Source organism: Neurospora hispaniola (assembly GCF_033458365.1).
Source record: "Neurospora hispaniola strain FGSC 10403 chromosome Unknown B0T23scaffold_1, whole genome shotgun sequence".
NCBI lineage: Eukaryota > Fungi > Ascomycota > Sordariomycetes > Sordariales > Sordariaceae > Neurospora > Neurospora hispaniola.
The window spans coordinates 3,757,512-3,773,297 of record NW_026944406.1 but is presented as its reverse complement, the minus strand read 5'-3'; the positions used below and the strand labels follow the sequence as shown (position 1 = coordinate 3,773,297).

Sequence of the window (15,786 nt, the reverse complement as noted above, 5' to 3'; positions counted from 1 at the left end):
ATGCAGTTGCTGGAGTGTGCGCTCAGGGGTTAATACTGTACACTACTTCCAACATGGTGCTGCCGTATTCCAAGGTTACATTTGCATCTCGCTCCTGCCCCACACTTCGCAACCTCATCGTCAAGAAGGTTTAGCGGAAGACCAGGGTGACCGTCAAAACGACTGGGGCGAAGCCGTTGCAGTCAATGACGGGGAAGCCCCATGGAGAAGAGCAGGCGTACCCCCAGGACGCTATTGTTGAGGTTTCAGGGAACTGTCTCCACCGGTACTGCATACACAATACCTATACAGCGACATGTCTTGTCAGCTTTCGGTGTATTTTGGTAGCTTATTGCATCTGATGCGGGATGTAACTTGCTCATACCATCATCTTGCTGAGATTGGTTTGCCTTTATGACTTGCTGCTCTCTTTTTCCAGTAAAACGCAATGCAATGGCCAGTTGACACCGTACTAGGATAATGATGGCTGAAGTAACGTGCCCAGGCGACAAGGGTTATGAAGATCTTCCTATTTGGGCACGAGGGCGCCAAAGCTTCAGCTGGACGCTCGCTAGAAATCGCCAGGCAAGGTTTACGCAGTAGAGGGTCAAGGGCGGGTTGGACGGTACACGACGGTAGGGATCGATGGGCGGGCAAGGATTTCGACAAGGGGGCTACCGCAACAGTCAAGGAACGCCACCTGGAAGATCTTCCTGCCATAATTGGACGCCTCTTGACCCGAAGCTGTGTGACAACGGTTTTTTGCGTCAACGCTAAAGAGTTTGGCGGACGGATCGCTCCCCTTCTTGGGTCTCAGGTCGCCGAGTCGGGCTTTAGCCACATGGTATGAGGGAGGGTGGTGCCCGAGCCGCTGGCACGCAGCCGTATCTGTACCAGTTTTGTCAGTGTGGCTGATTTGGTTCCGTTTGGACCGTTTTCCCGGACTACTGGTACGAGGTTCGGGTTCCGAGGAGGGGGAAGCCCGTGGCTGTGGAGCAGCGTAATGGCACCGGCGACTCGGCGACTGTTGCGAGCCTTCGACTGGAGTAGGAAGACAATAGTAGAATAGACTCCTTCGAAAGACGGTCAGTGCACGTGTAGTGGTGCCGTGCCCAAGTCCGTCCGGGAATTGACCCGTGGTAGTGTAGTGGGGTGACCTTTTTGCCCGGTTCTCGTCTCGCGCAATCCCCAGTTTTCAAGCATGCCGATGGTATTCCATGCGCTGGAGCTGCGACTAACACGTATGAACACTCCAACGCTCCGTCCGTCAGGATGTTAGCGACTATTGGGGACGCACCTAAGCACGTCTAGCACCCGCTCGCTCCTCGGCATCTCATGGCTTGGATGGAGACGTGTGGAGCGATTATTTGCTAGCCTGGCCGATTCAGTCCAGCATGCCCAGGTGTGGTAGTTGTACGAAAGCTCAGCAGGATCGCGACCATCCGGTATTCGGTGCAAGTTGCAGCCAAGAACTGGGTGCTTTCGTCGACACGGAATCATTCCATCGTTGTTCCGCTATCTTGGCGGCCTTGGATCGAAACTAGTGTGGTTTGTATGCGTTTGCTCCCTCTAGTGTACCGTCGTTATCTGCAGGTTGCGTCTGTACCGGGGTCATCGTGGATATATTGCAGGACATGACGACAAGGTGATCGGGGGCAGATGAAATTGGAGACGTGAGTTCATGAAGTCCAACCACTTCTCCCAAGCAGCCCTGGAGCTGACGGATGGCGGGATGATGATCTGTATTGACAGTGGGGCAGTAGACGAGACGCAAACCATTGTTGCAATGCGGCTGCAAGTCATTTTTGTTCACTGCATCGACGACGGACTTGGAATGCCCGTCAGACTGTGCCCTGCCCCGTCCTAGTAGGTACAGTATCCTCAGTGTGCCCCGTGTCTATCATCGCCGGGCCGGTCTGGTGTCACGCAGTCTACTAGAGCGACCTGACCCGAGTCCTCAGGCTACCATTCGACTGGGAAGGAGTAACTGGAGCTAGGTTATAACGTGGTAAGTACTGCTAGAAACATGAAGTGGTTTGCCAGATTACACCGGTTTCACTGGCTGCAGTCAGAGTGACCACAGTAATGTACTTCGTAGACAAGGAAGGGACGACTTGCCCCATATGCCATGGTTGGTAGAGGTAGTACCAGGTGGAAGTTATGAGTGAGACAGAGAGATATAGTCGATATTATAGGGGAGGTAAATTCCATATTGACTGGCCCCTTCCCGACGAGTCGGGACCACTGCGGGGTAAGGGCACAGCAACTTCCATCACGTTGAACGAATCGAAGAGGAAGCTTGACTCGGGAGCTCAAGGCAGCCGTGATTGCTTCAGTGGGTGGCTACAAATTTGGTTAACGTTTAACGCGCCGCGGGGTGTTTGTTGCGTTTCAGCTACCATACATAATGTGAGCGGGGGTACAGTCGATCTTATGTGTAGTGTACAATATAGGGCCGTTGAAGATGGTGGGGATGGGTTGCTGCTTATCCCGCTTAGTAAAGGGCTAAACTTGCCCTGAAAATGCAGTGTACGGCATTGGGATAACCACATTACATAGGACTCTCATGTCTCAAATTGGAAGCTACGCACCGGAGATATAGCCATGTCGAGGACTGCAGACATGTCTCCTCCGGCGCGGGCTTCGTTATACGGGCCTGGGACTGTATCATCTTTACACTACGGCGCGGGTTCGGGGTGCTCCGTCCGGACATCGCTCCCAATCACCATGTAAATCTGTTCGCTTGTTCGTCCCTTTTTTGTCCGATTTCTGTCGGTACAGTATGCATCCAAGCGTTACGATCTCTGGCTCACTGACTGAGACACTGCCTACATACTGTGCGTCAACCGTTGAGCTTGGTGAGATGGACACGCCGTTGTGTCCTCCGAACCCCTGCTCCGATGCATTTAACCGGTCGGGAACCCAAGTTACTGGATCGCTAAGATCCCGTCACGCTGATGACCTTTTAAAGCCACTGCTCACACAACCCTAGAGCTAATCAATCCTGTCCACATTTAGCAACAAGCGGACGGGAAAACAGCGGAATCTCCCTCTCAAGCCGAGGCAGGGAACTCGCAAGACACTCACACCCGGGCTTGGGAGACCTGTAGTCTACATTACAATACTGGTATGTTTGTTGGTTTGCTTCTTTTGAGTCTAGTAAGATCTGGCCTTGTTCTTACCAACGAACAAACAAACTAGGGCTGGATAGTAAAGAAGCCAAACACCGGTACCCCAAGTGTAAAGGCCTACTTGGTGCAAGGGAAATAATCTGCCCAAATTGTTTGCATTACCTGATAGGGCACACGACTAGGTATAGTGTCAAGATCGGTACGATGGGTTACCGATTCCCTTCATGTTACCCAATTCACTCGAGTGCTTGGCCTGTCAGCATTCATCCTGCCATCTGTTTTCTTTCCTTTTTCCCCCCCTCTCTTGGAGTTGGACCGAGCTGTCCACCGCCAGTTCGGTCTCGGCCAAGGAGAAAGGGTTAACTTGACTATTAGCAGCGGGAATCACGGCGTCAAGCATATCCGTCCTTGGGCGTGTTTGGAAGAGAACATGCAAGATAATCCGCGGCAGCAAATCCCGGCCCTCTATACCGTACTGTGGTTGCGAGCCGAAAGAAACCCTTGTCAGGTACCGAGCACGAGCCACCACAGGCAAAACTTCGTGGCTTTGTATATAGCACTGTGTGATCAGCGATCGTCAGCGCCCTGGCCCACGGGTTTTACCCATCTCACCACAGTAACAAATATTCGCCCAAGGGGGGGACAGCCAATGTGTGAGAGTAGATACATGGCTGACGAGAATAAGTACCTACGGTACTAGGCCTGAGGGAAGGATGCCAATAAGAGTGCTCTCTCACCCGGGCGACCCAATACTATGCAGTATATACGATAGCGCTGTATAGTTAGGTAGATACCGCACTGTTGGCATATTAGGTGCAACCGACAGTTTGGGTGGGCGATGGACTGGACGGATCACGGACGCGGAGCGGATCGGTGTGGATAGGGCCGAGTTCAAGATTTTAAGGTGAGCGCTTCCGAGTTCAGTGAACGCCTCGATCGGGTTGGTTTTGGCGATCCTGCCTTCCCTGCTATTCTTGCTGTTGTGTTCCTGCTGAGGTATCGACACCGTAGGTAGGTAAGGGTTCCTTTGGTTTCCCGGTCCTGAACTGGGTTTTTCTGCGATCGCTGAGTTAGGACTGGACAATCGGACAGCCTATGGTCGTCACTCGAGGTCCCAGGCAGCACACAAGCTTCGGCTTTGGCAGTTCCCGGAAACGCCATGGTCAGGGTTTGTGCTGGACGGATGTGTTGCCAATCTTATTGGATCGAGCGAGTTAAGGGCTCGGACATCAGGATACGACCAAGTGCTACCTACCTCCTCGCAGCAGACACATACCTAGGCACACGCAAATTGTTGAACGTAGATTGGCACTGGTTTGTCACTTTACTGCGGATTCATTGATCGAATAGACGGGAAAGGGTAGAATTAATCTTGCGCGTAGGTTCGTCGATCCAGGGAAATGGCGTAACTTGTCTTGGGATTTATCGTGGCCGCGACCGGAAAGGGCGCTGTGAATAGAAGGCTTGGAAAGACCACAGTGATCCGGTTGGCTGCCAACGAGGGACAACTGGCTGCCCGGTCTGGACGACTTGACCGTCCAGCCAATCAGACCATGCAACACTAACAATTCAACAAAATGCACGGGCTCCGGATTTGGACACTGAGGTTTCTTACGTGCCTGGGCTCTTGCCTCTTGGCTAGGTAACTTACTACTTCCTGGTCGCTTCGACAAATTTTCAATCAAGTAGTAGATAAGATGAGTTGGAGGCTCTGTCTGTCGGTTTTCTTTCCTTTCGACGTATGCCGCCTCACCTCAATCCAGGGGCAGCTCGAATACATGCCTTTAAAAACCTCCTCGACGCACGGATATCAGTTCCATTGGCATGGCATTAATTCCCTTGTACAAAGCTGCCGGCGCCAGGGGTATGCTGTCAAGCAAAACTGGGCCAGAACCCTTTCCCCCCCTGCCTGAGCGCACTCACCGTTTTCATTACAGGCTACCGATAGACGTCATGGTCTGACCGTTTTGGTCTTTGCTCGCTTTCCGTAACCGGTACCGACTGCGCTAAAGGTGGGTTATCCCAGTGCCTTCAGGTTGCATTAGCTTACAGTAGCATATCAGACAAGGGGCGGTCCTTGGACTCAGACATCGAATTAGGTTAAGGAAGCCACTGGCATTTTTTTAAATGGCACCTGTCGTTTCGACACAGCCAGCAAGGTATCTACACAGTCTTGTCGACCGGAAGTAGATACATGGCGACAAGGAACGCCCAGTGCAAGTATACTTGGTACCTCGCCCGGCTCAGATGAGGCATTCACGGTATCCTTCTTCCTAGGAAGTAGCTTGTTCATGCTAGCCATCGGCTACGTGTACATACTGTGTAGTACGCTACGAGCTGGGCTATACGAATACTATGTAGACACGATAAACAATTTGTAAGGGGCTGAGAAGTGGACTGCCTGGTATGCGGAATCCCACCTCGTACTATGTACACCAATCGACCCCTGGCTGAGACGCGTACCAGAAGTGGAAATCCGTTCTTCCAAACGGGGGGAGCTCCAGTCATAGACTTGCACTTGGGTACCTGCAAGTGAAATACTAGGCTAGCCGATATCCAGCAGGCTAGTACATACATGACATTTCGGGCCTGCGCCTTACTTTCTTCTTCCTCGCATCCCGTCATCTACTAGCGTCCGTCGGTAGCATTAGACCGTCTGAGAACATCATCCCACACACCTTCAGATCGGCCAGTCATCTTATAAACCTCGTTCCCTTCTGACTACTTTATCTTCCTCCCCATCCCCAACCTGCATTCCCGTACCACCTTCAACCGCCCATCTCTACCATCAAACATCTATTACAATCATCGACATCCACGCCGACTCGACATCAACAAAGCTCCATTGAAGGATAACATCATTAGTCTTCAACGCAACCAAGACCAAAACCGTCGTCTACCTTATCGACATTTTCGATCATCATGTCTAACATGCCCGACCAACGGAGAGGCCCCTGGTCAGCAGGGGAGGATCAGCGACTCATCAAGTTGGTCAAGGACCTAGGACCGGGAAACTGGGTCAACGTTGCCCGCATTCTCGGAACCAGAACCCCCAAGCAGTGCCGAGAGCGATGGCACCAAAACCTGAAGCCAGGGCTGAACCACGGACCTATGACACAGGAAGAGGCCGCTATCATCGTTAGAGAGGTAGATCTGAAGGGGCCTCGCTGGGCAGACATTGCCAGGAAGCTCCAGGGCCGCAGCGACAACGCAGTCAAGAACTATTGGAACGGCCTCAACAACCGCAAAAAGAACCAGCTTAGGAGACAGAGTGCACCAAGACGCGTTTCTGCCTCCGATGTTCTAAGAAGCAGCCCCGGTCAACCGCCGAGAGCGCACATGCAGCGCCCCATCAGATACCCTCAGGACATCTACACGGGATCTAGGAGGCCATCCAGTCCCAGTAGCTTCAATGACAGCCTTCATCACCGCGTCCATGAGTCCATCGAGTGGTTCCCTTCTAGGCCACAGCAGCAGCAGCAGCAGCAGCAGCAGCAGCAACAGGCTCGATGCACTACGCCCTTCACATCTTTTTTCCCTCCATCACATGCCTTCCCCACTACCGATGGATATCAAGATGGAAGCGATTGCCCAAATGGAAACACTCTGCGGCTCTTGACACCACCCACATCAAGGCGACTTGCCCCATTCAGCACCTTGCCCTCTCCTACTACCTCATCCATCGGAGACTTGGATGAGTTTGATCGCCGACAGCTAGCAGCATTCGCACCACCTGCGGCCTACCGTCGTCCCAGTCTTCCTTTCCCTCAGCAATCATCAATGGGATACTTCCCTTCTGCCACCGAGTACCTTCCCACGGCACCTAGCTCGCCTATTGCCTTGGTTCAACGAGACGAGAAAAACCATGCCAGGATTCCTGTCACAAGCCTCTTGTGCTCTTGAACAGGTGGACCAAAATACCAACTATCTCTCACCTACGAAGATCATAATAACCCGAAAGCCGAAGGCTAACGGGGGCGGGTCGAACTGGTCATAATCACATATGGTAAGTTTTCCTGATGACGATGCCCTCCTCAAACACACATGACGCTTACATAGTACATCAGATCAGAACAGCGTACAGCATCAATCCTGAGCTTGGTGAAATCACCACACTCATCTTGTCCTATCAAAATAAAGGGACTGCAACTATCTTATAGCGTAATCAAAAGCAGACAGAAGGAACTGAAAATTGGGTTGGGCATAGCGGATGGATAGAAATACGTTATTCACGCCCCGCACTACCTACAATCAAGTAGTCAGTCGGTGGTTTTTTGTTCTTCTTTCCTCTTTTCTTGTATCAAGGGTCGGATGGCCTGAGGAGCGGATGGGCAGACGGAAGAGGTCATTTTTTTTTTTTTTTTTTACTGATGAGATACCCCCCACATCAGCAGATGCTCTGCGGCACGCTGTTTTCCAAAATCAAAGAAAAATTAATCGGTCAAATTAAATTACAGTGGCAATCTGCTCTTCCTTGTTCTACCTTGTGCCTACCTGCGTCCAACAGTAGAAAGTGAACATGAATGCGAGTCGATGTAGCCGATGAGCTGATAAAGCTTACGACATCGCATGAGGTACCAAGAGTCTTCTTGACTTGGGGTCGTTCAGGGCCAAGGACTACAATCAATTACCAGCATACAGAAAATGCCCGTTCCTTACACGAACTAGGATATCTAAAGTAGAGAAACATATCGTGTTATACGAGACGCTCCCCCCTCTTCCCGGGTTCAGTGTTCATTATTCAGATTGAGGTTGTGCAACCAACTTCTAAATCACTAAGTTTAGATCACACACACAAACTGAACACAACAAATCGGTTGCCTCTTAATCTATTATCCCCCCCTTTCCGCCATTTGTAGTTTTGTTTTTGGCACTTTGCTTTTGGTGTATATGTCTACCTAGGTAGGCGTTTTCTTCTATAACAAGGCTTCTTCTTCTTCTTCTTCTTCTTCTTCCATAGTACAACTTTTAATTTCCGATTCCTTTCCAATTTGTATGAGACATATTATTCACGGACAGAAAATGTTTTATTTCTCGGGTTTCACTTCCGTTTTCCCGTTTTCCCGATACATAGTCAGAAAAGGGTAAGTTTGACCGAGGATGACCCACGCGGGACAACTTCACACAAGTCACCAACAACAATACCTAACGATAACCGCACACCGATCCTCAAAATCTCTTTGTAGACAAAAAAAAAATCCACATTATAGACTGACGAACAAGGAAAATGGGCCATGCGAACTGGAGATAACTCAATTGAAGCCAGCTTGCTTGTTGGGTGATGGAACTTGACGCAATTCCCAAAGGGGGGAGGGGCCGACAATCTGGATGGAGTATAAGAGGGTCCACGAGGACTGGAGTCGGGAATAAAGGGAAGGGAAAGAAGGAGCGGAAGGAGCGGACACTAAGTATTGGCACTGGCAACGGTGAAACTAGTTTCAGTTTCTCGGTTCTTGCTAACGATTACATAGAAGACGTTTAAATATGTTCACTACCTACTTACTCGTTTTCGCAATGCGGGAAAAGGGTAGTTGGTTTAGATAGGTACTAGTGTAGGCTTAGGCACCAGCGCGTGTACTTTTACACCGGCGATGTTGGAGATGTTAGTGTTTGTGGGTGATGCACAGCGGCCAGTTGCATACCACAAGTCGTCTACGGGGTTATGGCATTCTTCTTTCTTGGAAGGTGGTTCGGAATGTGGTTTCTGTGGTTCCTGTGCTTGGTGGTTTGTGTGTGGTCTGCTATACGACGACCGAAGTGGGATCCCAAACTAGTGTCGAGCTGCAAAATAACCTAAGGACCAACACAACCCCCGATAAAAAAAAAACTGCATCAAATGGATGAACGACCGGGATCATGGGCCCGGAGACATGAAAAATCTCTAAAGGGGTTCAGCTCACCCACTCGGCTTTACAAAAACTAAGCATGATAGACAACGACGGGGTAGCTGAAGGGTACACTTGGTTGCATACACTGGATTTCGGTCGATCGGCTTACTTAGGCGAGCAGCCCTTTGACGGTGCGAATTTATCATTTTCGACGCATCCCCACGGGTAAGTACCAACTAAACTCGTTAACGTGGCCTGTCAGCTAAGCACTTGACCTAAAGCACTAGTAAACACTACCAAGGCTGGGGCGGTTGAGGTATTTGCTTACCTCAAAATGTAGGACGCTATAAAAGGGAGCCACCAATTGGCTGAAAATCGGCCACCCCACGAAATGATGCATCTGAACCGTTGGAGGGATAGGCGAGATTGAACGAAGGGTTATGGCAATGGGGGATGGGATGGAGATGGAGATGGGGGATGGGCCCGGGCAAGTTGAGGTTGCCCGTGAGATGATGCCCGAACAAAGAGGGGCAGATACGGGCTGAACGGTGCTGGAAAATGTCGCCGGGATAGCGCTGCGAAAAAGGTTGCCGCTGAGTAATTACCTAGTTAGCAACACAAGAGGAAGTTACTCAAAAATATCGACATGAAGATCTGAGTTTATGAAGGGGAACTTGGTGATTTCTCCTCGTAAATAACTATCGGGTTTGTTAACGAAGTCGAAGTTCGGAGATAGTATACCGTACGCAAATAGAATATGGTGAGGATCACACTGTGCAGCTACCTTCCACTTTTTACGAGTCACTGCAACGAACTACTATGGAGATGTGGCCGCACTACATAAAAGAAAGGCAATGAAAGTTCCGAGTCTAAAAGCAAGCTTTCCATGCCGACACGAAAAGTCGGTGGTAGTGATGATTTTTTTTATATTTTTTTGTTTGCCTTCCAGAGCTTGTTGTTACCTGTCTCGGCTGTTCATAATGGTGGTATCCTAGCTCGGTTTAGTGTGGAAGTTCGCGAACGTGTCAGCGGCAACACATCCGGCAGGAACAAGTTAAACCGTCATCATGCGCGGCCGTTGGCAAAGGAAGTTGAATTGGATTGAATTTTAGTGCATTGTCGTGCCCAAAACCCCCAAACCCAAGAATGAGGTGTGTGGGTAAAAGGGGGCATGACGGGACCGTAGATCCCTCCCCACAATTTGCAACGGTGTTCCAGTTGGTGGTATCGCTGTGGTGTGGACTTGAAAGAGCTTCTTCCTTCATTTCCTTTGATTAGTCTCGATCTCTACATCGCTGGAGAAGGCTTCCGGATCGGAACTCCGTAGTTGGAGCCATATTGTGGGACTATCGACTATGAGGTATGGTGTATACATACACTAGTATTCGTGATTTATCGTGGGACTTGTATGAATCGCCTCGTGGAGATGATGCCCTTGTTCACGATGCACATGGGAGCAATGCGTGACGTACATGTCGATGCTGATGTTGATGCCTCGATGCCTGCAGTATCTTCAACAGTTGCCATCCATTCACTCTCTGTGACTCCATGGAATCTAGGAGTCCCACACAAGAGACGGGGAACTGCACGGATGCATGAGAGATTGAACGGGTAAGGGCCAAAAAAACAGCGATCAGCTCGCTTGATGCGACTGTTACGGTTAGGTTTGCGACCCTCTTCAAGACCTTGGGGGTTGCTGCCCGCCCATACCGTTGCGGTGGAAGGCCGGCCAGTGTCTTCGAGAGCGCATACCTTCCACTTACTATCCATGCAGCAGAGTTCCCCGACCGCACGCAGTCCCAGGTCCTGTCCCGTCCACCTGTGCAAGCAGACTACGTGTGTACTGCTACATACCTCTAGGTATGTGGCACCGGCGCCAGCGCCGTACCGGCGGATCGGCTCCCTTTCTAGCTAGGGTCCAGACTCGACAGGGTTGCAACGCACACATCAGAGCGTCACCCATTGATCGACGTGCACTAATAGCCAACTTTCCAGTTTTGGAAGAGCCGTTTTGCCGCTCTTCTCTCTTGGGGGACCTCATTTCCCGTTTGCTGAACCGTTTTCTGAACCGTTGGTCTGTGAACTCTTTTCTTCACGACACAGTGAGCGAGCGAGTTACAATGCACACACACCAACCAAAAAAAAAAAAAAAAAAAAAAAAAAAAAAAAAAAAAAAGACTTCTTAACACTATACAGCCCCTGTCCAATCCAGAGTCAACCCGATTTCCTTACGCAAGTGCAGTAAAAACCCCTGCTTTTGCTAAAGATTTCGGTTGCCCGCATTCCCTCTGGTGGTAAGGACTGCTAACTGCTAACTGCAATACTAATAGCCCAGATTTGCAAAAGCAGGGGTCTGATTTTGGTGGGAGAGCACACTTATACCCTTGTACCGGGGGGATAGCTGCTTCAGGTGGCCCACTTTTTTAGTCCATTGGCAGTCATCCAGTGGCCGGGAGGTTCATTTCTGGTCCGTGCGCGTGCACCCTCTTTTGCAAAACCCCCCCTTTTACTAAAAAATCTGGCTGCCGGAATTGTTTGCAAAAGCAGGGGTTTTTACTGTGTCTTCATCTTATTGGCGGTCGATTTGCAGAAGCTCGACAACGTTCAGACGTTAACAGCAACATCGAACATCCCAGCATCGCATCATCTTCCCACCATTCGAGTACCAGTAGCAGTAGCCCTGCCTACTTCAGGCTCTCAATGTTTGGTACTGAATCAAGAATTGAACAGCACTCCATAGGACGAGTATGTAGCCCAAGTGGAGGAAGGCAGCACTGACTGGATCCCGTGTTGCAAGCAGATACACAAATACAAGACCGAAACCGACCTTAAAGACACCCAGAGAGGGAGCGGCTGAGGCAAAGAGGGGAGAGTGTGGGGGCAGGGGCATGATAGGGTCGAAATGTCATGACTTTTTGGAGAGAATAAAACTGTCGTATTAAGAGCCAGGATCCAGCCCTCGTCGACAGCCGCAAGGTGGTGGTTGAGGTGGGACAAGGTGAACGAGGCGCGACCCGCCCGGGGGGGTGGTGACGCCCCAACCCACGAAGCGGGGATCAAGTGCAACGTCGGGAACGCCAGGTCGGCGACCTCGCGCAACGTCGACATCACCCAATGCAAATGCAATGTAAATATTGCATTTGCTATTCTCGGCACTCCTGCACGATGTACGCCCTGTTCCCCTGTTCTGCCGACGGCATTACCATTCTCTCACCATCTTGGTCACTAATTCGACGGATTACGCATTTTCCTCGCAAGTGTACCTGTATATTTACGCAGGATGCCGTTTTCCCCAAAGACGAGAACCTAACCCATTTTAAACCATATCTATCCATGCAAGATTACACCTTCAGATCCGGCCGACGTGACACGAGAGCGGCCTTTTGTCCTCCAAGCCTTGGATTTTCTCCAGTGGTTCATCGACTGGATGACTGACTGACTGGATGGCTGGAACCTGACCTTTTTTGCGCTTTCAACGACTACCGCGGCAAGTCCAGTAAAGCCCGCCGAATCTTGGGTAGTCCCAACGGTGACGGCTACTAGCTTGTGCCCAGCAAGGCACACACAAATGAGAGCGTTTTGGTCGTTTTTACCATCATCAGAAGACATTATTAACAAACTGTCCGAACCCCCCGAGCGGGTTTGGAGGCCGGAAAGGTACCCTTGCTGCTATGTGCGTCGCACGAAGAGAGCGCCTCCGTTCTTGCAGCAACAATCACAGTCTCACCTTAAACACAGTGTCGCCGCCCCTCTCTCATCCTCTCCCTTCTTCTTGTCTTGGGCTGACCTCCCCGCACCCACCAAAAACTTGCCACCAGGCATACACGTACCTCTGTAGATGTTAAAATAACAATGAAAATCTCGTGATACTTTCGTAGTATAAAAGAGTTTATGGTCTAAGTTACCATAGATAAAACGCATATCAGCGTACGTGGGAAATACGAAGTTTAGTAGGTAAAACCGAGATCTTCAATATGAGATGTCATCAGCTGGGCTGCCCTATATTTTTGGTGGGGTGGGTACCTGTAACTTTTCGGTGGGTGCAGGGAGGTGAACCCTTCTTCGTCTCAAAAACAGAAAACGGACCGAAAAGCAGGCTCTCACCGTTATTGACCGTGGCACCCTTGCGACCAGGCACCCCGTCCCACACATTCTTCTACTATGTACACTAGGAGTCGTGATCCCCACAATTGGCATGGGCTCGGAGATCAGATGAGGGCCCCTGCAAAGGCCAATACCAGACAAAACGGTGCACCACATGTCGACAACGCTTTCAAGAGATCCATTCGGTGCAGCAAACCCACTCTCGCGCATAGGAGATTCAGCAGGACAAGGGGCTGACAAGGGATAGCCTCCGTCCTTTTGACCGTCTTTGCTGGGCGAGGGGTCTTGATGTGTACCACAACGTGTGCTTGGTTCCCCGCCGGTGCCCGGCGAACTGCTTGGCATGCAGCGATCACCGGGCCATGCTTGGGGCTCGTCTCGCTAGCCAACAGCCAGGGTGCCCAGGCTTTCCCCAGAACCCAGGCCCGATGTGTTTCGGTATGAGGCGTCCGTTACGAGACTGCCGAAGAGCGGCGCCTATCTCGTCATCTGCCAGGTTTCAGTTCGCGGATCTAGATGTATCCGAAGGAGGATCCCCGATAGGGATTGGTCGAGAATGGGCCTTTTCCGACCTGGCCTATCGTGAACCCTTACTTGGTCCACAAAGGGGTCCTCACCTGTCCCCTCAGCTACCGAGCTACTGGATATTCCAACAGCCTCGTCGCCGAGAGTAATCGAACTAAAAACGAACGAACCCCCAATAACGACCCAATAACAACGGTAAAGTCCACACCTCCAACACCCGGTGGAGATGAAGATGCTGATTTGATATCCAACAATGGATCGGGAGATCCATAAAACAGGATACAATGATCTTACCTTACATAGTACACTAGAATCTCATCCACAAACTTCGTCATCGGTTGCTAGTGCAATGTCGGTGAAAGTGGGATGAGACATCACCGGAATTCCCCTTTATTATCGTTACTCCAACGATCCGTTTCCCAGCGCCGGCAACAGTCGGGACATATCCGCAATTCACGCATAGGGAAAACAATGTCCATCACAGTCAACGTTACACTCATGCCGACTCCAACAACCACTTAAAGAGGAAATTTCATATTGTCGAGAGGAAGATCACTCACCGGCACTGAAGCCGACTCGGCAGCTGGCATTAATAACATTGGCACGGTAGCTACTGGCAACTGCGTAAGTGGTTGTCGGCGATACCATGTAGATATCATACGCACACAATACCAAACAACCAGCCACTCAGCCAGTCGATGGCCGCAAACTTTGTGTGACTGAATCTGCCTCAGTATTTGATTTTAGTGTTGGTGTTCCGGCTGTAAATAAGCGTCAGTCATAGTCGCACCAACAGAGATTCAGTGGGACTCCGTGTGCTGTGCTTGTGCTATGGTGACAATGACAATGATTCCTTTTGTTGTCTCGCGAAGCCTGCAAGTCAGTCACTAGCCATCAAACATCACTTCTGAAAGTCGTGAACAGCGCCAAACAACAACCGCATCTGCGTTGTTGTGGCAGAATCGCGCGGCAAACCACTACAATTCACTGCACTGACTGATCACAGTACTTGATTAAAAGAGCAAGCTCGCAGTAATATATCCCCTTGTGGTGTAGTTGGATATCACGTTCGGCTGTAATTGTATGATTGTATACCGAAAGGTCACCGGCTCGATTCCGGTCGAGGGGAAAATTCTTTTTTTTTTTTCTTCCTCTTCTCACTCTTTGCTTTTTCGCCTTTTCGTTCTCCTACTTTCCTTTTACAATTCCTTTTTTCTTTCTTTCCTTCTTTGGTTTCCCCTTGTCTGGTCGTTTTGCTTTTGCCCTCATTCGGGTTTTGAACACAGTGTTTTCTTTCCTCTTCGGCTCTCTTATTTTATTCCCTTTACTTTTTCGACCTTCTAACCATGTACCACACTCTCGTTCTATCAGACTTCCACCCATTTGTTTCTCCGTTTTATTTTGCGATCTCACTTACAGACCTTGTGGTGTCGAGATCTGCGGTCTCCGATCCCCTGGCCCAGGTTCTTGGGATCATATGGTAATTTCAGATGTGCAAAGTGCACTGTAATGTACGTACCAAGAACCAAGAAAATGTGACCGTTTCGTGAACGCCTATCCAGTAGTGTAGTCATCCTTGCTTCCATCATCATGCACATGATGGCATCTTTGCTTCCTTTACCCACTCTGTCATTGCCTGTAAAGTCTCCTGCTGGGTACATACCTACCTGGTACACTACGTAGTGATGGCCATTAGCTGCGCATATTACTTTCACCATCACTTTGCTATTTTCTCTTCGGTCCCAGGAGTGTGGTTGTGGCTTGGGTTACGAAATCCATTATCCTCCTTCCTCTTCCGGGGTAAGTCTTCCTCTCATCTACCAAGGGGCCACTCAATGGGCTATTAGCATACAAACGGGTACTACCAACTTGCAACTTCAGGCTGCCGACTACAACTGACTGTCGGATACCTACTCGACATCAAGTGTAAGTGGTGAGTGAGTGTCTCTCAATCACCGTACAGGATAAGGAAAAGATTGAAGATAAATGTGAGACCCACAGTGACTCCGGACACTCTCCCTAGGTATACTGATACATCTCTAGTGTTTTGCTCCCTGGTGAGCCCGTTTTCGTTTGTTCACATGACTAGAGTCTTACCGGGCTGCGAGGAATGAATTTTCGAACGGAACTTCATTTTAGAGGAGTAAGGTTGAAGTCAAGTCAGGAGCGGTGAGGTGAAATGCTTCCACTGTTATTTTTCTTCTGCATTGGAGATTGTA

The 15,786-nt window shown here is 50.1% G+C and overlaps 3 protein-coding genes and 1 non-coding gene across 4 annotated transcripts; 3 read left to right on the top strand and 1 right to left on the bottom strand.

The window, feature by feature from the left end:
* Positions 1-882: 882 nt before the first annotated feature.
* B0T23DRAFT_23225 (uncharacterized protein) lies at positions 883-1,569 on the bottom strand. The gene is made up of 2 exons (XM_062833906.1): positions 1,277-1,569; positions 883-1,207 (listed from the first exon to the last, which is right to left on the bottom strand). Exons 1-2 carry the CDS (start codon positions 1,477-1,479, stop codon positions 1,066-1,068), a joined length of 345 nt encoding a protein of 114 aa, XP_062697305.1. The 5' UTR covers positions 1,480-1,569; the 3' UTR covers positions 883-1,065.
* A 3,238-nt stretch (positions 1,570-4,807) lies between these two features.
* On the top strand, positions 4,808-5,059 carry B0T23DRAFT_370461 (uncharacterized protein; the record flags this gene model as incomplete). The annotated part of the gene is made up of 1 exon (XM_062836598.1): positions 4,808-5,059. The coding sequence occupies one exon, from the start codon at positions 4,808-4,810 to the stop codon at positions 5,021-5,023; it is 216 nt and encodes a 71-aa protein (XP_062697304.1). The 3' UTR covers positions 5,024-5,059.
* Positions 5,060-5,729: 670 nt separating this feature from the next.
* Positions 5,730-7,197, top strand: B0T23DRAFT_23176 (regulator of conidiation rca-1). The gene is made up of 2 exons (XM_062833898.1): positions 5,730-7,116; positions 7,178-7,197. The coding sequence occupies exon 1, from the start codon at positions 6,033-6,035 to the stop codon at positions 7,011-7,013; it is 981 nt and encodes a 326-aa protein (XP_062697303.1). The 5' UTR covers positions 5,730-6,032; the 3' UTR covers positions 7,014-7,116; positions 7,178-7,197.
* A 7,411-nt stretch (positions 7,198-14,608) lies between these two features.
* Positions 14,609-14,696, top strand: B0T23DRAFT_t50. Its single transcript has one exon. It is a non-coding gene; the product is annotated as a tRNA-Tyr (tRNA).
* The last annotated feature ends 1,090 nt before the right edge of the window (positions 14,697-15,786 follow it).

Bases quoted from the DNA above. Each gene is read 5' to 3' on its own strand.
- B0T23DRAFT_23225 (XM_062833906.1), bottom strand. From the start codon at position 1,479: ATGATTCCGTGTCGACGAAAGCACCCAGTTCTTGGCTGCAACTTGCAC. The intron at 1,208-1,276 runs GTGCGTCCCCAA...TGTTAGTCGCAG, and splicing joins CGGGTGCTAGACGTGCTTAG to CTCCAGCGCATGGAATACCA.
- B0T23DRAFT_23176 (XM_062833898.1), top strand. From the start codon at position 6,033: ATGTCTAACATGCCCGACCAACGGAGAGGCCCCTGGTCAGCAGGGGAG.